This window comes from Haliotis rufescens, unplaced genomic scaffold (genome assembly GCF_023055435.1).
Source record: "Haliotis rufescens isolate VD_foot unplaced genomic scaffold, xgHalRufe1.0.p SCAF_19, whole genome shotgun sequence".
NCBI classification, from domain to species: Eukaryota; Metazoa; Mollusca; class Gastropoda; order Lepetellida; family Haliotidae; genus Haliotis; species Haliotis rufescens.
Genome location: NW_025963879.1, coordinates 25,359,047 through 25,378,130, shown reverse-complemented (window position 1 = coordinate 25,378,130; position 19,084 = coordinate 25,359,047). Strand labels below are relative to the sequence as shown.

Here is a 19,084-nt window from a genome sequence, read left to right as displayed (position 1 = left end):
CCAGCCAGGCAAAGGAGAAATATCAGCTTAATGCTACTGGTTTACAGACACAACCTATTGTTACTTACACGCTGTGAGCGGCACGACTCCCAGCCAGGCAAAGGCCACCAGTGTGTAATGAAACCAGTACCGGACAGCGCGGGCGATGCTCTTCAACAGACCACTCACTATATCTTTGATAGGAAGCCGCTTCGGCATGTCTGGCGAGTAAACTGTGGAGAGAAGGGAATAGGTAACACCACAACTGGTATGCATACACAACGTTCCTTAGACAACATCACAACACTTGACAGATACTGTAAATCTTGAATTTAAAGCGAGAGTGAATTAAATGCGAAAAATGCAAGTGGTCTTTGCTCACATTAACTTCATTTTCATAACTTAAGGTTAGAAAAATGAGATCTGATTGGTTCATGTGATGTAATATCACGTGATATAAAATACTATGATTCCGGCCTGGGAGGAAATAAACTTCTGAGTGGGAGAATAAATCCCTTATACCCTGTCACAAACAACACAGGCTGCACATAGATTCCTGAGCAGGAGAATAAATCCCTTATACCCCGCTTCGAAGTAAAAAAATGCACGCTTTTTCTTAGTCAGTGAAATTCATCACCTCCGGCTCGTCACATAAAACCTAATGCGGGATACATAAAACCACATGTACACCTTGTGATACTGCTACAACTTATACAGTATCTACAAGAGCAGCACAACCAGAGCAGCTTTGAGTGTCTGTTATTTTACTCATCATTCATGACCACTGTCCACATCATTACTGATTCATTCCAGGCTCTAAAAGTAATTATCAAAACGTACAGTACGCTACACTATTTCAGTACTTTACGGGACCCCCATACTGCCTGCAAGGACCCTTAAAATTAATTATTGGGGTCCTTGCACTCCCACTGTTGTACTTCAAGATAAATCCCTCTGTCTCTTTTAAGTAAGTGACTGTTCACCTAGCAGTGAATGGGTACCCGGTAGGATAAGATTGTAATATGACTGTTAACCTTCTAGCACCTCACAAGCAGCTTGGCTTCAATACTCCCCAGGGACTGAGAATGAAAATTGACTGAACGCTGATCCATTGATCGGGGTAATAACAAAGCACTTTGAGCATGCTTTAGGGTGTGGATTTGGCATATCATAAATAATGAACATCATTACATGTATTATTAACAGTGAGAACCAGCATATCTTGCAGTCTCCAATCAAGAGAAACAAAGTGTGCCTGACACACAACTTCATTGTGGCAGGATAATCATGATAATACTCTCACTTGAAATACATGAGACAAGGTCACAATGTAGAATCCACATGAACAAGAAAAATCTAGTTACAGTAAGCTATGGTTATAACGAACTCAAAGGGACCACTAATTTTAGTTTGCTATAACTGCAGTTTGTTATAAGCATAAATACAGTATATATGCAGCAAATGGCCGGGACCAAAAAATAAGTTTGTTACATCCATCAGTTCGTTGCAAGCGTGTTCGTTATAAACGTAGTTTACTGTACATCGAAGTGTACATGCACCAATTGTGTTGAACAACATGACTTATGTCAATCAAACGGACAAATTATCAACATTTACTTACTTGGTGTGAATGCAAATTTGTGTTTGCATAATTCACAGTATTCTTTGCGACTGTATTTCAACCACTGGACAAGACTGAAAGTAGATAACATGGGAATTATTAGCAGTACAACTGATGCATATTGTCCGGGCGATAACATACACAGTAGACACAGAAGAATATGTGGAAATTTCAAGTCAAAAAGTGTTTATCTACCTACCTTTCGAAGTACAGTACATACATCATGATTTACACACAGAGAGCTGTTTGATAGTGAAATGATTCAAATGATGTAGGTCTTTCTCAAATTGCAAGTGTAGGCATATCTACAAAAGGCCAACATGTGAGGCAGACCTGTGAAGACCGGGGGTAGAATAGGTCTTCAGCAATCCATGCTTGCCGTAAAAGGCGACTATGCTTGTCGTAAAAGGCGACTATGCTTGCCGTAAGAGGCGACTATGCTTGTCGTAAAAGGCGACTATGCTTGCCGTAAAAGGCGACTATGCTTGCCGTAAAAGGCGACTATGCTTGTCGTAAGAGGCGACTTTGCTTGTCATAAAAGGCGACTATGCTTGTCGTAAGAGGCGACTATGCTTGCCATAAAAGGCGACTATGCTTGTCGTAAGAGGCGATTATGCTTGTCGTAAGAGGCGATTATGCTTGCCGTAAAAGGCGACTATGCTTGTCGTAAAAGGCGACTATGCTTGTCGTAAAAGGCGACTATGCTTGTCGTAAGAGGCGACTATGCTTGTCGTAAGAGGCGACTATGCTTGTCGTAAGAGGCGATTATGCTTGCCGTAAAAGGCGACTATGGGATAGGGTGATCAGGCTCACTGACTTGGTTGATGCATGTCACTGTGTCACAATTGCGTAATTTGATTCTCATGATGTCAACCACTGGATTGTCTGGTCCAGATTCAATTATTTACAGACCGCTGTGATATAGCTGGAATATTGCTGAGTGCGGCGTTAAACAACAAACAAACAAACATGTGAGGCAATGTTAAGAGAGATACCTCTAAACGTAAGTAATCATGGTAATGGCACTGAAACATGTTGTGTCCAATACTCTCTATACACTAAACATGCCAAACACTCCACCACCTTAAAATAATGTTTCAATCCTCTGTGATGAGTCAAAAATGTATACAAAAATAATCAAGTGACTAATGGCATGTGGTCCTGTGCACAGCGCACAGGTCACAAATCAGTGAGTGAGTATGGTTTTACGCCGCTTTTAGCAATATTCCAGCAATACCACGGCGGGTGACACCAGAGATGGGCTTCACACATTGTACCCATGTGGTGAATAGAACCCAGTTTTTGAACGCTTTAACCACTAGGCTACCCCACCGGCCCAGGTCACCAGTCAGGTAAAGTTAAGCAACCTTGGTCGCGGAGAGTATGGGTTACCATGTTCGACAGCTTGGCTCCTAGGAGTTTCTAGGGCTTTGGTCCTGCCCCACACTGAAGCACATATAACACATGTGGTGTCTCTTGGGCCAGTGACTTTGTTAGAAAATGTGCCTCGGTTCACCCAGCAGTGAATGGGTACCCGGTAGGATGAGATGGCAATGTTGCTGTTAACCATCTAGCCCCTAACCATGCTAACAGGCAGCTCGAGTTGTATACTCCCCACGGAGCTGAGAATGATTGTTGAGTGCACACTGATCCATTGACCGGGGTAATAATTTAGAGCACTTTGAGTAACCACATAGCGGATGGAAACAGCCCCTAACAAATGCACTAATTATTATTATTAATATTATTATTTGAACACGCACCAATCTTGATGGATGAACTTGATACTGCCCATACACACACAAGGATGATAGAGAGGCTTGTCAGGGGTCCCTTCACAGCGACACACCCGACAAATATCTGAAAATAAAATAACAAGTTTGATATATCTGAATCAGTGTGAACATGATAAAAGCGGAAAGAGTGAGTTAGTGAGTGAGTCCGATTTTACGCCGCTTTTAGCAATATTCCAGCAATATCACGACGGGGGTCACCAGAAGTGGGCTTCACACATTGTACCCATGTCGGGAATCAAACCCGGGTCTTCGACGTGACGAGCGAACGCTTTAACCACTAGGCTACCTGACCGCCCCTCAAAAGCGGAAAGATGGTCTACACATACTCCACTTGCCACATGCATGACACAGAACATTGGTCACACTATTTTATGAAATGTTGATTTGGTTCTATTTTTGAAGGCTCATCGTCTGTATCAGCTTCTGCACCACATGCACGGTATGCTTCAGTGGACATTAAGTCGTCTCCCTCTCCGGCCTCCTTCAAATCAATCCTGAAAACCCATCTCTCCAGATGTCACTACGTCCGATTCCCATTGGATCTTACCCTCTAGCTATGCTTCCATGTTTTATGTAGCGCTGTAGGTGGATATGGCGCAACAGAAATGTCCAATATTATTATTATTATCTATTTATTTTTTATTTTTTTATTATTATTATTTCATGGTGTAGTCTAGGCTAGCATGGTTAGTGACATCTAGGTGTTCAACTGACTTGATTGATTAACAATGTAATCACGGTAATCATCATCATCATGATAAATCATGTGGATCCATGTTTGATTTTCCAGAACAACATTAACAGGTCACACACACAACATGTACACACACTATTTTCCCTGGACAAGTTGTCCCTGATCCTACTGATGTACTACACAATTCATTACCCCTCAACAGAGCTCCAGATAACCTTTTTCAATAGCAATTGAGTTTTTACTTGAAGGTTTCCATTTAATGGGGTTAGTACATTTTTCATTGGGTAACCAATATTTTTCACTCAACTATTAATCACTCTATTGGGTTTTTCTCCAAATGAGCTAACATTTTGAGATTAAAAAAAGAATATATATTATTTCAGAATAATAATAGCATTAATTTGCATAATTCATTTCGGATTTGTTGAATGGTACTTCCAGTTTTACCATCTCATGGTAATCAGCTGATAATGTTTTGGGCAATGAAAAACTTGAGTTAATTAAACACGTAAATTTGGGAGCCATGTGTTACTGCGCACGATAACTGAGTTAGCACTATACTGAAGGGCGCAATGGCAAGGGAACACTTTTTTTCATAAATACAATAAGTGTAAGTATAAGTCTTATATGTTGCTGCTATCATAATCAATCACACATTGAAACTACGCAATCCTACTTTTAGCTGACACTCACAAGCACAGTAGGCATGGTAAGGTAGCAGAAACCCATTCTGCCTCTGATTGTGAGATATGTTAGCAGCAAACCCATAAGCATGTTAAGCAGTCACCTTGATTATTTTTGAATATAATGACTAAACATGCTTAAAAAAAGGAGAGCATAAAAAATGTTCATACATCTTGGAAGACAATAAAATTGTTATCTACTGGCTCATGTACATGATGTAGGTATCCATCAGGATGTTCTGCAAATTGAAATCTCTAACTTCACATACTGATATTCATTACATAGATCATGTAGATTGCATTTCATCCTATCACAATTTGTGTGCAGAGACAAATTAAACATTTCGCTGTTCCATGTTTATTTCAATAATAATTTTACTGACATCTTACACAAGGAAGTGAAAATAACAATAGCATGCATCTTTTCTTATAGTAATGTCCAAACTTCTTGCAGTTCCACAAGCATACGTTCAACAGTGGCCAGAAAGTTTCAGTAGGCTATGTGGGCAGTATCATCCAGGCTGGGTGATATCCTAAGCATGTCAAGGATTCATTATCATGATTATGTTTAAATCAACCAAAAATAAACATATTTGATACCCTAATTTATGAACACTACCAAATGGTATTTTCATCAGACCTGGTCGTATTAAAACAATGGTAACATGGGCTATATTACCAGAGACCATTAAAAAACATACCCCCCTTGAATCCATTACTGATAGGAACTGATAAAGACTAATCTTAGCATTGAAGATGTCGAGCCACTTAGAATTTTATGATGATATCCTCATCCCCACATCTTGACTGTAATGAATAACGACAAATACAGCATTTTGTGGCATCAAATAGACTGCTACGTGCTGCTTTTGCAGACATTTTGTCACCAAACAAACACAAACTTTACGATTCGCACCACCATCAGGTAAACAAACATGTATTGGATAACAATGGATTGTATATGAGTATCTGCCACATACAGATGAAAAGTAGATACTGTTATGTCCTTATATTTCATATACCAACATCAATATGTCCAGATTGCAAGTTAAATAGTGAAAATAATGATAGATTTTACCTGGCTGTCCCTCTTGGTCATCCATATTGGAGGGAATGTCGTTACGTCGTTTTCCAAGGATAGATATTGAAAGCACCATACTAATCCTAGAAATAGGTTTTGTCTTTATGCAAGATCGTTAGTATAAAAATATGATTCCCGATCTTACTGTTCAATTAATTAACGGTATTTCCTTTTGTTACGACAACCGCACGCAGACTCGCACCGACCAACTTCCGGTTGGTAACGATAGACGCAAAAAGTTTGCGAAACACGAATGAGGTTATATTGTAATGCCTTTAACATGTGAGATTTTATTAACAGTATAGGTCACAAATAAACCAGACCTGACGACTTGACATGCTCAAAGGTAATTAGTAAGGAAACTGTTGGAAACATGGCAGAAGATGAGTTAGATTTGGCCCTGGAGCTGAGTCGAGATCTAAATCTCGCAGCACAAAATGATGCACAGAAAGACAAGGCCGTCTGGGAACACGAAGACTTAGCCCAGGTATATTCTAAGTTTTAGACCAATTAACAGAAACCGATATTTTGTTTAATCAGTTTTTTTAACAACATGGTTTCCATTCAGGATTCTGTAAACAACTGCAGCACACCACTAACAGGGTTAGAAATTGGCACTAGTCCTATAGTCCTTGACAAACTGCCCAATAGTAAAGGTATCCTAAGGACTAGTAGAATTTTGACATTTTTAAAGGTTTTGCTATATGCTATCATTATAAGGACTAGTGGACTGAAACTGTTAGTTTCTACCGCTGACTAAGGGATGCGGTGAATTTGTAGACACCGCCAACTCGTAGACACAATTTGCGGTGAATTCGTAGACAAACCAGAAGTGAAATCGTAGACACCTTTGTTACACTGGAAGTGAATGATAATTACTATCTGTGTCTTTCACTCATCTCAACAGTATCAGAATTGAATGATAAATAAATAATCGTGTAAGAGGATCATTCGTAATTGCTGAGCGAAGTCTATTACCATATATAATTATTTTGTTGAAATAGGTTTTGCAGGATAACTAATGTTATAAATTAATGATCAGGTAAGTATATCCAAGTTGAGGCCAATTGGAATTGTGCATCCAAACTGAGAAGGAGATTAATTATAGCTTCCACATCTATCTCTGTAAAAGATAAGATTCAAAACTAGCTGTGTGAAATGTGAGCAAGAAGTATTAACCAAAGCATCATTATGCATCAAATATTTATTTTCATTCAAAAGTTGCATAGAAACAAGTACCATTATTTTTCAGCCAAACCATGTATAAAAGGAAATTAGGGCTCATTGGATTAGCTTGGACACATTTTTTGAGACACTTGGTTGAAACGAGGGGCGTTCAATAAGTTTTGCAACTTCAATATAAGACCAAGTCACAAAATATCTTTTGCACTTATTTTCAGTATAATCTCCATTCACCTCAATACACTTATTCCATTTGTCCTTCAAGCTTTTAATACCACTTTTATAGAAATCCGCAGATTGGCCCTCTAACCACGCCTCTGTGGCAGCCTTTATGTCCTCGTCATCCTGGAAGCGTCTTCCACGTAGGGCAGATTTCATTTGCCGGAACAGGAAGTAGTCACTTGGGGCTAAGTCTGGGTTGTACAGTTAAATCACCCAACCTACAGCCCAGACTTAGTCCCCAGTGACTATTTCCTGTTCCGGCAAATGAAATCTGCCCTCCGTGGAAGACTTATTGAACGCCCCTCATATGTACATAGCCCTTGATAGGATAGTCCTTTATACATAGCCTTTGACAGTATATGACTCCTTTGCATTTTATTACACCTTTTTCTTTTGAACCATGTCACTGTGTCTTTTGTTTGCTAGGTACGTATGCGAGTTTTAAGGGAGCATTCGAAAGGAGTAAACAGCTGCCAGTTTTTCAACGATGGTACCAAATTTGTGACGGCGTCAGATGACAAGAGCGTCAAGCTCTGGAGCTTCCAGTCAGGGGGAGTGCTACAGAGCCTGGACAACATCCATGACATGGCAGTCAATGAAGCTAGGATCTCATCAGATGGGAAATGGTAGAGTATGACCAGATACAGTTGTAGAGATGAAACCAGAGTGATTCATTCACTGATAACATTGAAGTTGCACCAGAAACACCAACAATATTGACATTTTGACATGCCCCTTGTGAAGGGGCTAGAAATCATCCTCCAGCATTAGGAACTAACAGTTTGTGTCCACTAGTCAAAATCAGCGATCTAAAAAGGTGGCTGAGTGGGTTAGATAGCTGACTTTGTGTGCTGACGATTTGGTGCCGCACTCTGGCAGCGTGGGTTTGAATCCCGCATGGTATTCAACCCAAAACAGTACGAGAATCTGTACTTTACTAAGAAAGTGTTATCAAATATAGCATTTGTTACATTTGACCTCTTTCTAAATGGCATTTCTGTGTTCATAGCTTTCAGCAATGGGAGCCGTGCCAGTTTACACTTGTCAGAGGGGTACACAAAGTTCTGATCTAGACTACCAGTTGTCAGACTTTCATTTTTGTGGAAGCCTCGGTGGCTGAGTGGGTTAGATCGCTGACTTGTGTGCTGGCGATTTGGTGCCTCACTCTGGCAGTGTGGGTTCGAATCACGCATGCGCGTTCAGTTCCAAATTCAATTTAGCGGGGTTAAATCTACAGGTAACCTAGCTCTACATTGAAAACACAGTATGTTTATCTCCTAATTGGTCAAAAATACTTAGTTCATAAAAGTGCATGAATTAGCAACACTCAAAACACAGACTAAAGTATTGCTGCCAATGTATATTCTTTAAAACAACATTTTTCACTCTGATAAGACTAATTAGCAAGATTGTCAGTCAAGTGCCAAAAATACAATGATGATTATTACTTTCCTTTACACATAGTTAATTTCTATGAGTGTTAATTGCTATGGTTTTGAGTAGCAAGTTCCACAGGGTGTTGACAATTACTGCATGTACAAATGATAGAAAATGAATGGCAACCTATTTTCCTACAACACATTCCAGGATTTCCTCATGTAACCAACATCTGTTGTGCATAACAACAGTCATGTGTGATCAACTCCAAACAAAAAATCGACCTTACAGATTTATTCCTTGTGAAAAAAGTACTTGGGATTAAGTATAGGAAAAAGGAACTTACTGCAACACACTTATTGAACTGTTGTAACTATTTCATCTCATTTCCATTCTTAATTTAAAGGGGGGGGCACGGGTGGCCCAGTCGTCTAAGGCGCCGCAATTCGCTGTGCAGAGTTGCATCCCTTGGGCATGCCAGAAACCTATGATTGTTGGTTCGAATCCTGGTTCGCCCTGATTATGTTTCTAGGTTTGTCAGCACCATACCCGTGCTCGTGGGTTTCACCAAAATGGTAAACGTCTGAGACCTACGTCACTTCGGGCTTTCCTCCCACATTAAGCTGACACGCCGTGATATGACTGGAATACTGTTAAAAGCGGCGTTAAACCCAACTCACTCACTTAATTTAAAGGATACTAGCCATTTAGGATAAAGTGTGTTCACTTGTGCATTTTCAATCTTTTTCATTCAACTTCAGATAATGAGATATGAAATTTTGTACAGCCTTTTTACGGATGTCAATAAAATGTACAAGCTTAAAAAACATTTACCCATATTGAAATAATGATGACTCCCTGAATGCAATCAGACCTCGTTATTGTCAGACAAATCCATTTTATGAACAGGCGGATTATGTTTGGGTTTTCTCACAATTTTCATGTCAATTATCTGCACCTTTTCTCCCAATGCCGATTATCATGTATCTCCCACTTTTGGGTGCGATCTTTCCCCCATTGCATTCATCTGCATTGTCAAGCTACATCTTTATGGGGGAACAACTCATGAAACACTTTCCTCTGAGAAATAACTTCATCAAGTTGCGAGCGCATGTTCAAATCCCCAGAAACAACATCATGATAGAACAATCACAAATAAACCACGCTTCATTATTTTTGGTGATTTATCCCATAGCTATCTAATAACATGTATAATTCTGTGTCAGCAACATGTGTATGGTATTTTCATGATACAATATTTTTGGTAACAAACTAACAATTGCATAGTTTCTATGTAATCAAGGTATGGACTGTTCTTAGAATGGTTGGTCCTCAGTATTGGACCTCTCGACCAATAGAAAAGCCATATGGTGTAAACTTCACATTAAAATATTATTACATATTTTAATTTCATTGCTGCATTGATTCAACTTGGAAGAAGACATAGACTCTGTGTACACGAGTGTGAGTCTTGTTGCAGATAGTTTGATTATTTTTCAGTTTTGTCAGTTGTGGGTGGGACAAAAAGGTCAAGTTCTGGGACACTGAGAAAGTTGCAGAAAAGGTGAGAAAAGGGCAAATAATGTTTGATTATTTAATATTCTTACCTCACCTGACAGAATACCCTTGAAGATCTGGGGTAGAATAGGTCTTCAGCAACCCATGCTTGCCGTAAAAAGTGACTATGCTTGTCATAAGAGGCAACTAACGGGATCCAGGGGTCAGGCTTGCTGACTTTTTGATGCATGTCATCGTATCCCAATTGCATGGATCGATGCTCATGATGTCAATCACTTGATTGTCTGGTCCAGATTCGATTATTTATAGACCGTTGCCATATACACATGATCTAACTGGAATATTGCTGAGTGCAGTGTTAAACAACAAACAAACAAAATTTGCCTGGCATCCGTCTTCATCTGTCATCATATTCACCTCTGAAGCTGCTGGAAAATGATGCTGAAACTTCATATTCTTGTTTCCACCAATGATGACATCTCAATTTGTTCAAGAGGTTGGAATCTGATTTTCAAAATGGCCACCATGTGTTAGCTGAGGTTCAGACTAGTGGCTAAAGTCGCAGACCGTACTTTGAAAACACAGCATATTTATCTCATCTCATTTCATTTCAGGGTTTCATGTATATTTAAGTTGATAAAAGAGGCATGTTTTCAAGATTTCAAGATAATTCAGTTAGTGTAGTACAAGTCGTTCTGGTCTGGTACATGTGCACTGAGGTTTACGTTGTTGTATTTAGTGGTCCGGGAAGCATGGCGGGGTCGTCACCTGCTGTAAACTGTCACATGACGAGAAGATGGTGTGCTCCGGCTCTGACATGGACAACATCCTGAAAATCTGGGACACCAGATCAGGGGAGATCATTCACAACCTCAAAGGTAGCAGATGAATAGTTCGACACTGCAATCAGTGAGTGAGTTGGCTTTAACGCCGCTTTTAACAATATTCCAGTTATATCACGGCTTGTCAGCTTAATGTGGGAGGAAAGCCTGAAGTGATGCAGGTCTCAGACATTTACCACTTTGGTGAAACCCATGAGCAAGGGTATGGTGCTGACAAACCTAGAAACAAAATTGGGGCGAACCAGGATTCGAACCCACAATCATAGGTTTCTGGCATGCCCAAGGGACGCAACTCTGCATAACGAATTGCGGCGCCTTAGACGACTGGGCCACCCGTGCCCCCACACACTGCAATCAACTTGATCTGCTAGGGATAGAGAAAATGTGTTGGTATAGAACGCGCCATGTCATCATTCTAGTGAGTGCTGTATGTGGATGTGCAACTTGTGAACAATTATTGGACATCTGAGTGAAAAAGGGTCTGTCGTCTCCAGTGCCTCAATTTGCTGTTGCATCCCTTAGGTTGGCCAGAAGCCGGTTATCATGGGTTCGAATCCCTGTTCGTCTTGTTTACGCTTCTATGTTTGTCAGTACCATAATGGTTGATGGGTTTCACCGAAGTGGTACTGCCATAGACCTGCATCACCCAAAGCTTTCCTCCCACATCAAGCCGACACGCTGTGATATGACTGAATACTGTTCAAAGCAGCGTTAAACCAAACTCAAGAAGTCACTCAGAATGAATTGATGCCTTATCATGCTTAATAATCACAATATCATATTATGAGAGACAAGAAAACCACAATGTCTGAATCTTGCTACCCCTGGTCTTAATGTGACAGAGAATGTATTGAATGTGAACCCCATGTGTCTGTCAAACCTGTAGGACATACTGGGCAAATCTCCTGGAGTTTCAACTTCTGCATCGGTTCCTTGTGTTTTCCAGACCACCATTCGAGCACCATCACCAGCTGCATCTTCGCCCCCAAGGATGATAAGGTCATCACTACATCCATGGATAGGGTGACCAAGTTCTTCGATCTCAGGACCTGTACGACCACCATTCAGCTGGAGTGAGTTGAACTTCCCGAGGCAAGAGAGTTAACAAACTATAAAAGTCCAGTTTCCACCCTTGCCGCACTACGCTGCAATTAGGGAGTTCTATTTTGGCTGGACTAACAAGTCTAGGCATAGTCCAATCAAAATCGTAAACAGTCTGTAAACTGCTGTGCAGTTTTTGGCTGATTGTAGGATTTTGCAAAGCATGTTTACCAACAACTTAGCGTCAACAGATATTTCCAAATCTTTTCATGTTTTTAATCAAGGTACTAACATGATGTGATGCACTTCGCAAAGTAAGACCCGTTTTATTACAAAACAGATCTTGATTATCAATCAGATCGTCTTCACTGGGTGATGCTATTTTATTTGAAGCAAATGCAAGTGATATTAGAGGTGGAATCTGATTGGACAGTATGAGGGACATATAAGGGATATGACTCGTAATAGCCACTGGTGGCGCTACGATCGAGCCCAGTAATACCAGCATAATTCAGTAAGGGTGGAAAGTGGACTTTTACAGTCAGTTAACTCCCTTGCCTCAGGAAGATGGGGTGAGTTGAAACAAGTTGAGAAAGTGTTGACTGGGTGAAGGCCACCGTGAACACATCACTGGTTTGTATACACTATGTTCCTCATCACCCATGAATCCATAGGACAGCTTTGCAGTGTAATCGCTGTTTTGAATAACGCACCAAGCGATGCCCTGGTTCCAGCGAGAGGCAATCTCATTAAAATCAGACCTCAGTTCTCGCTACCACTAAGCAAAGATCTGAGGACATCCCATTAGGGGTCACGTCAGAACGACCTTTCATCCGACCAATCAGAACATCGCTTACCAGATTATGAAAGTGACAGTCAGAATGTGATTTCTGATCATGCAGCCTCGAAAACTCCGAACGATAGTTATGTGTTTAACAACTGTAGCCATACCAGAATGTTCCTTTGTTCAGGTTTCAAATTTGTAATCGAGAATTTGTCCAAATATGTTTCGAAGCGTAATTGAAATTAGTGCAGTAAAGCTCGAGAAAGCTGCCTTCTGATTTGTCATTCCATTGGTCGGTCAAAGTTCGTGCAAGGTCGGTCTGAGGTGACCCATAATGGGATGTCCTCAGATCTTTGTTAAGCGGTAGCGAGAACTAAGATCTGATTTTAATGAGATTGAGCGAGAGGGAAGCCAGCAACTATTTCTTGTGCAACGACTTTCTGATCCATACTAGGCTCATTTGACTTCTGTGAGTTTAACACAGCTCATTTCATTACTTGATTAAACCTAAATACCTGTCACAACTGCGCACCATATCAACACTATTCATTCCCTGGGGATGAGGAAGATAGTGTCTACAAACCTGTGAAGTATTGACTACTTGACATGACTTCTTTGAGAGGCATTTAGAAGTTGGAGTACTTAGTAAGGATAAGATATATGGATGAACAACTTCTTTATTATTATTAGTAGCAACGTTTTGCTGTACCGTTAGGTTACACCGTTATCAAGCAAGTGATGTACAGAGTATGGTTGACAGCATATATAAACGGGTATGAGGCAGTTTGGGCTGGGACGAGGTCAACTTTACGACCCGGGTACCCGACCCCGTTACCCAACCCTACCCAGGTACCCACTGCAGGCCTCAAGCGTTGGGGACAAATGTCTGATTGGGAATAGTTTGACTGCAGCCCTGTCAAAATGTATTTAGATACTTAGATAAAATGATCTGGTCATGCATACACTGAAGTTGACTGAAGTTTTATCTTTATTCAAACCTTTAGAGGTCAGAAGGAATGGGTGAATAGTCAGAAATAAATGTGAACACTAATGATTTGTAGTGTACCCATAGAGTTCTAGATAAGTTTTGTCCTTGAACAATAAATCACGTGACTAACAACGGTCAGTACCCACACGACGTGAGTATTCGTGTAACCCATCCCATCCCTAGAGGCAGTGTTTATACAGTTGAGTAGTACGACATCCCACTCCACTCAACTGTTCTGTCAACCATACTCTGTACATCACTGCTTGATAACAGTGTTAGAACCTACACCGAAGCTGTGGACATTGCTGAAGAGGATTCTCAAGAACATATATGGGTAATTCAGTTGATGGACATTTTATGCAATAATGTTGCATAATCATAGGTTGTTCGTAATATCAATCCCTGGATTTTCTGGTCCCAACTCCACCTTGACAGTAACCCGTTCTTGTGTAACTCTGCAGAGGCCACTTCAACATTGTGTCATGCTGTGCGATCTCGAAGGATGAGCGGAAGTTTGCCACAACCTCATGGGACAAGACTGTGCAGCAGTGGGACATTGCCACGGGGATGTACAGGTAATGACATTAGGGGGGGGGATGTACAGGTAATGACATTGTCACGGGGGGGGGGGGGGGGGGGGGGGGGAACAGGTAATGACATTGGGGGGGGATGTACAGATAATGACATTGTCACGGGGATGTACAGGTAATGACATTGCCAGGGGGATGTACAGGTAATGACATTGCCACGTGGAACAAATCATTGTTCTTGGCGATTTATCAAGTAGCTCTCTTGTGCTTAGGAACAGGAAGTTGCATGAATTATGTGTGTGAATATACTTGCAGGTCCAAGGGCTCGGTGTGTCTGAAGGGTCAGCATGAGGGGTCAGTCAGCTGCTGTAATTTCAGCAAAGATGGTAAGATGCTCCCTGATGATGCCTTTATATTCACATCTCTGCCAAATGGGCAGACCTGGGGCTGCCTCCATTGTTAACAAACACCTGTGTGTTAGTTTCAGTAAGATTCTGTGTTACATCACAATCTCAATCCATTGTGAAAATAAATGCCATAATCTGGTCTCCAAGACAGTGAACTCAAAAGACGTTTGGTCAGTTTGGCAATCTGTTGTGTTGGTGTGAAAGTGTTTTGCCTTCTGGGAAATGTGGTTTGTGGTTGGTTTGTTTTGGATTGCTGTTCACAATACAGATCACTCGATTATTTACAGGACACCATCTTACAGCTGAAATATTGCTGAGTGTGGTGTTAAACAACAATCACACCAACCACATACCTTTCATACACAAAGTTTCTTGCAGCCTGGTCAACAAGGTGCCTACCACATTCTGGTTGTTCCCTTGTTACATGGTATGATACAGACAACACAAGCTGATATCTTTCACATTACTTGTAAACAAACAAGTCCTTACAACAAACACTCATTTTGTCCTGTTGTTGAATTGTGTGATGTTTTCAGGCCTGATGTTGAATTGTGTGATGTTTTCAGGCCTGATGTTAAATCGTGTGATGTTTTCAGGCCTGATGTTGAATCGTGTGATGTTTTCAGGCCTGATGTTGAATCATGTGATGTTTACAGGCCTGATGTTGAATCGTGGGATGTTTTCAGGCCTGATGTTTAATTGTGTGATGTTTACAGGCCGGATGTTGAATTGTGTGATGTTTTCAGGCCTGATGTTGAATTGTGGGATGTTTTCAGGCCTGATGTTAAATCGTGTGATGTTTTCAGGCCTGATGTTGAATCGTGTGATGTTTTCAGGCCTGATGTTGAATCATGTGATGTTTACAGGCCTGATGTTGAATCGTGGGATGTTTTCAGGCCTGATTTTGAATAGTGTTGTGTTTACAGGCCTGAAGTTGAATCGTGGGATGTTTTCAGGCCTGATGTTGAATCGTGTGATGTTTACAGGCCTGATGTTGAATCGTGTGATGTTTTCAGGCCTGATGTTGAATCTTGTTGTGTTTTCAGGCCTGATGTTGAATCGTGTGGTGTTTACAGGCCTGATGTTAAATCATGTGATGTTTTCAGGCCTGATGTAGAATCGTGTGATGTTTACAGGCCTGATGTTGAATCGTGTGATGTTTTCAGGCCTGAAGTTGAATCGTGTGGTGTTTTCAGGCCTGAAGTTGAATCGTGTGGTGTTTTCAGGCCTGAAGTTGAATTGTGCGATGTTTTCAGGCCTGATGTTTAATTGTGTGATGTTTACAGGCCGGATGTTGAATTGTGTGATGTTTTCAGGCCTGATGTTGAATTGTGTGATGTTTTCAGGCCTGATGTTAAATCGTGTGATGTTTTCAGGCCTGATTTTAAATCGTGTGATGTTTTCAGGCCTAATATTGAATCGTGTGGTGTTTACTGGCCTGATGTTGAATCATGTGGTGTTTTTAGGCCTGAAGTTGAATTGTGTAGTGTTTTAAGTCCTGATGTTGAATTGTGGGATGTTTTCAGGCCTGATGTTGAATTATGGGATGTTTTCAGGCCTGATGTTGGTGACGGGCTCGTATGACCATAGTGTGGTGGTGTGGGACACAGACAACCATGTCCAGAAGATCAAGTTACAGGTACAATACCACAGTACACCCGGGGATCAGATCCACGATTTGTCCTGTCTATAATCCTTGTGTGTTGGAAAATTGTATCTATAAAGCGATAAACCATGTGGCCGCATCATACCAAAAGATGTTAAAAGATGTTTATTAGAAAAATTGTTTTTATCCTGACTGGTGCTTTGCATAAAGGGAATAGAACAAGGACTGGTCAGCTCGGAGTTGATTTTGATATACTGTGTCTGAGTAGGGTTTCCATTTTAAACTGCGGAGTTGTATCTCAGTGGCCTGGCACCAGAAAACTGGCACAAGACCGAACTAGTCCGCACACGCACACACGCAGAGGTAAAGAAGGAGCATTGTGTAGTGAGTGAGTGAGTTTGGTTTAACGCCGCTTTTAACAGTATTCCAGTTATATCACGGCGTGTCAGCTTAATGTTGGAGGAAAGCCCGAAGTGATGCAGGTCTCAGACTTTTACCACTTTGGTGAAACCCACGAGCACGGGTATGGTGCTGACATACCTAGAAACATAATCAGGGCGAACCGGGATTCGAACCCACAATCATAGGTTTCTGGCGTGTCCAAGCGACGCAACTCTGCACAGCAAATCGCGACACCTTAGACGACTGGGCCACCCGTGCCCCGAGCATTGTGTAAGAAAAGAAACCTGTGAAGTACTGATGATTCTATTGGGAGCACATCACTGGCCAGTCAGGACTTGCAATAAATCCAATGAACTACATCAAGTTCCAAGGATACTTTCTCGAAAATTTTGAGAGAAGGAACAAATTGCAAAGTGATCTATGGTGCCACAATTTGCTGTGCAGAGTTGCATCTGTTGGCAGGGCCAGGGTCTGTGATAATGTTTGTGTACCAGATCAGCCCTGATGATGATGATGATGATGATGATGATGATGACCTGAAATACTGTTCAAACCAGATGATGATTACCTGAAATACTGTTCAAACCAGCATTAAACCCAACTCACTCACTCATCCACTCCCTCATGTATGTTAGATGAAATAATTTACACAAAAAAAGAAAGTTGTTTTACTAGTAGTAGCATGCAATACTGTAACTGTTTTCAAACTCCAGGGACACACAGACTGGATAAATGACGTCTGCTTCAGCGAGGACCAGAAGTGGCTTATCTCTTGTTCAAAGGTATATGTAGGGTTGCAAATGATATGTTGTAGTCTTCTATGTTTGTCAAATGGAAAAAGTATGGAGCTTTTTACATTTTTTAATAACCTCTTGTCTACACAACATTATCTATGGAAATGGTGATCGACAAATAGTACATAAAGGGCTATGATCAGAATGTCGCTAGGGATTAGGGGTTGATTGTTACTCCTCATTTAAGGAGCAATGACACTGACACCAATTTTAGACAATAACCAATATGTGATTTGCAGGACGAGACCGTCCGACTGTGGAATGTTGAGGATACCGACAAGATCCCTGTTGTCCTTGAGAACAGGAAGTCCATAGGTCTCAAGGTCATCAAGGTAGGGTCAACACAACTATTGCCATTTTGTTTAAAACAAATGCAAGAGATGTGAGAGGTGGAATCTGATTGTTCAGTAGGAAGAGAAAGGACTCGTAATAGCCACTGGTGGCGCTACAATTGAGCCATGAAATTCCAACGTAGTTCGGCAAGGGTGGAAATTGGACTTTTATAGTCTATTAACTCCCTTGCCTCAGGAAGAGGATTACATGAGAATATAACAGCACCAACCCTCTTTTCATAAATGAAAATCAGGGGAAATGATAAAGGTTTTTGTACCAAAGACACCTTTAATTAAATAAGTTTGTGACAGGTGGGTACCCAGGAGAATGCTTCATGTGAAGTGGTTGCTGAAGTGTCTAATCAGAGTAATTGGAACATCTTGTCATAGTCATATAACGATGGGACCTAGCACCTCTTTGGCAGTTGGTAGTGGTCAGTCTTATTCTAACATGGTGATTATTATTACTTTTCAGTGTTCAACATGCAGCAAGCCTTTCTCAATAGCTCAGCTGGACAACTTCCGCGATTTGACTCTGTGCGTTTTCTGTCGACTCCAAGACCCGGGCAAGACATGGCTGGAGATTCATGAACCAGTGGCTTAGCTTAGCATCATTTTAAATGACCCTTATCTGTGATAGACATGGTTTTATCATGTCAGTATCATTGAATCTTTGTCTCTTTTTGACAAATGTATGATTCAAGGATTTCACTGTCAGCATTCCACAAGCCAGGCCATCAAGCCATTCACTGCATCATGTCGTGTGTATTAAATATCATTGATGGTTTTCCTGACACTGATCCTGACACTGATCCCTCCAAGATACCTTTCAATAATTGACAGTGATGTCCTGCACTTTAATTCAGTGTGTGAGATGCAGTTACCTTCGATAAATGATGAACATGTATCAGAGTTGAGAGACACTGCAATAAAATGTGAAGATCTTCAGCCTGTGTTGTCTTTGGCATACCATGGAACAAGGGAACGTCCAGTAAGTGGTATGCACCTTGTTGCAACAAACTTTGTGTATTACAACATTAATACCAGCGGAACCAGGGTTAAAATAACTATGGTAACACCACATTCTCCCCCAGTGAAGCCAGGTTGATGATTACCATGGCAACACCACATTCTCCCCCAGTGGAGCCAGGTCAATGATTACCATGGCAACACCACATTCTCCCACACAGTGGAGCCAGGTCAAT

General features: G+C 41.0%; 2 protein-coding genes across 2 annotated transcripts in view; one reads left to right on the top strand and one right to left on the bottom strand.

The window, feature by feature from the left end:
* Window positions 1–5,894, bottom strand: part of LOC124143275 (E3 ubiquitin-protein ligase MARCHF6-like) — a 31,627-nt gene extending 25,733 nt beyond the window's left edge. The window contains exons 1-4 of the mRNA XM_048399094.1: window positions 5,852–5,894; window positions 3,364–3,460; window positions 1,601–1,674; window positions 69–212 (exon numbers count right to left, since the gene is read on the bottom strand). Coding sequence (XP_048255051.1) covers window positions 69–212; window positions 1,601–1,674; window positions 3,364–3,460; window positions 5,852–5,876 — 340 coding nt within the window. The 5' untranslated portion in view covers window positions 5,877–5,894. The remainder of the gene's footprint in view (window positions 1–68; window positions 213–1,600; window positions 1,675–3,363; window positions 3,461–5,851) is intronic.
* A 167-nt stretch (window positions 5,895–6,061) lies between these two features.
* LOC124143276 (WD repeat-containing protein 88-like) lies at window positions 6,062–18,827 on the top strand. The gene is made up of 11 exons (XM_048399093.1): window positions 6,062–6,341; window positions 7,685–7,884; window positions 10,136–10,199; window positions 10,893–11,031; window positions 11,942–12,068; window positions 14,270–14,383; window positions 14,654–14,724; window positions 16,302–16,384; window positions 17,467–17,535; window positions 17,787–17,879; window positions 18,355–18,827. Exons 1-11 carry the CDS (start codon window positions 6,228–6,230, stop codon window positions 18,481–18,483), a joined length of 1,203 nt encoding a protein of 400 aa, XP_048255050.1. The 5' UTR covers window positions 6,062–6,227; the 3' UTR covers window positions 18,484–18,827.
* The last annotated feature ends 257 nt before the right edge of the window (window positions 18,828–19,084 follow it).

Coding starts and splice junctions, on each gene's coding strand:
- LOC124143276 (XM_048399093.1), top strand. CDS start 6,228: ATGGCAGAAGATGAGTTAGATTTGGCCCTGGAGCTGAGTCGAGATCTA. Junction 12,069..14,269: donor ACGACCACCATTCAGCTGGA/GTGAGTTGAACT, acceptor GTAACTCTGCAG/AGGCCACTTCAACATTGTGT. Junction 17,536..17,786: donor GGCTTATCTCTTGTTCAAAG/GTATATGTAGGG, acceptor TGTGATTTGCAG/GACGAGACCGTCCGACTGTG.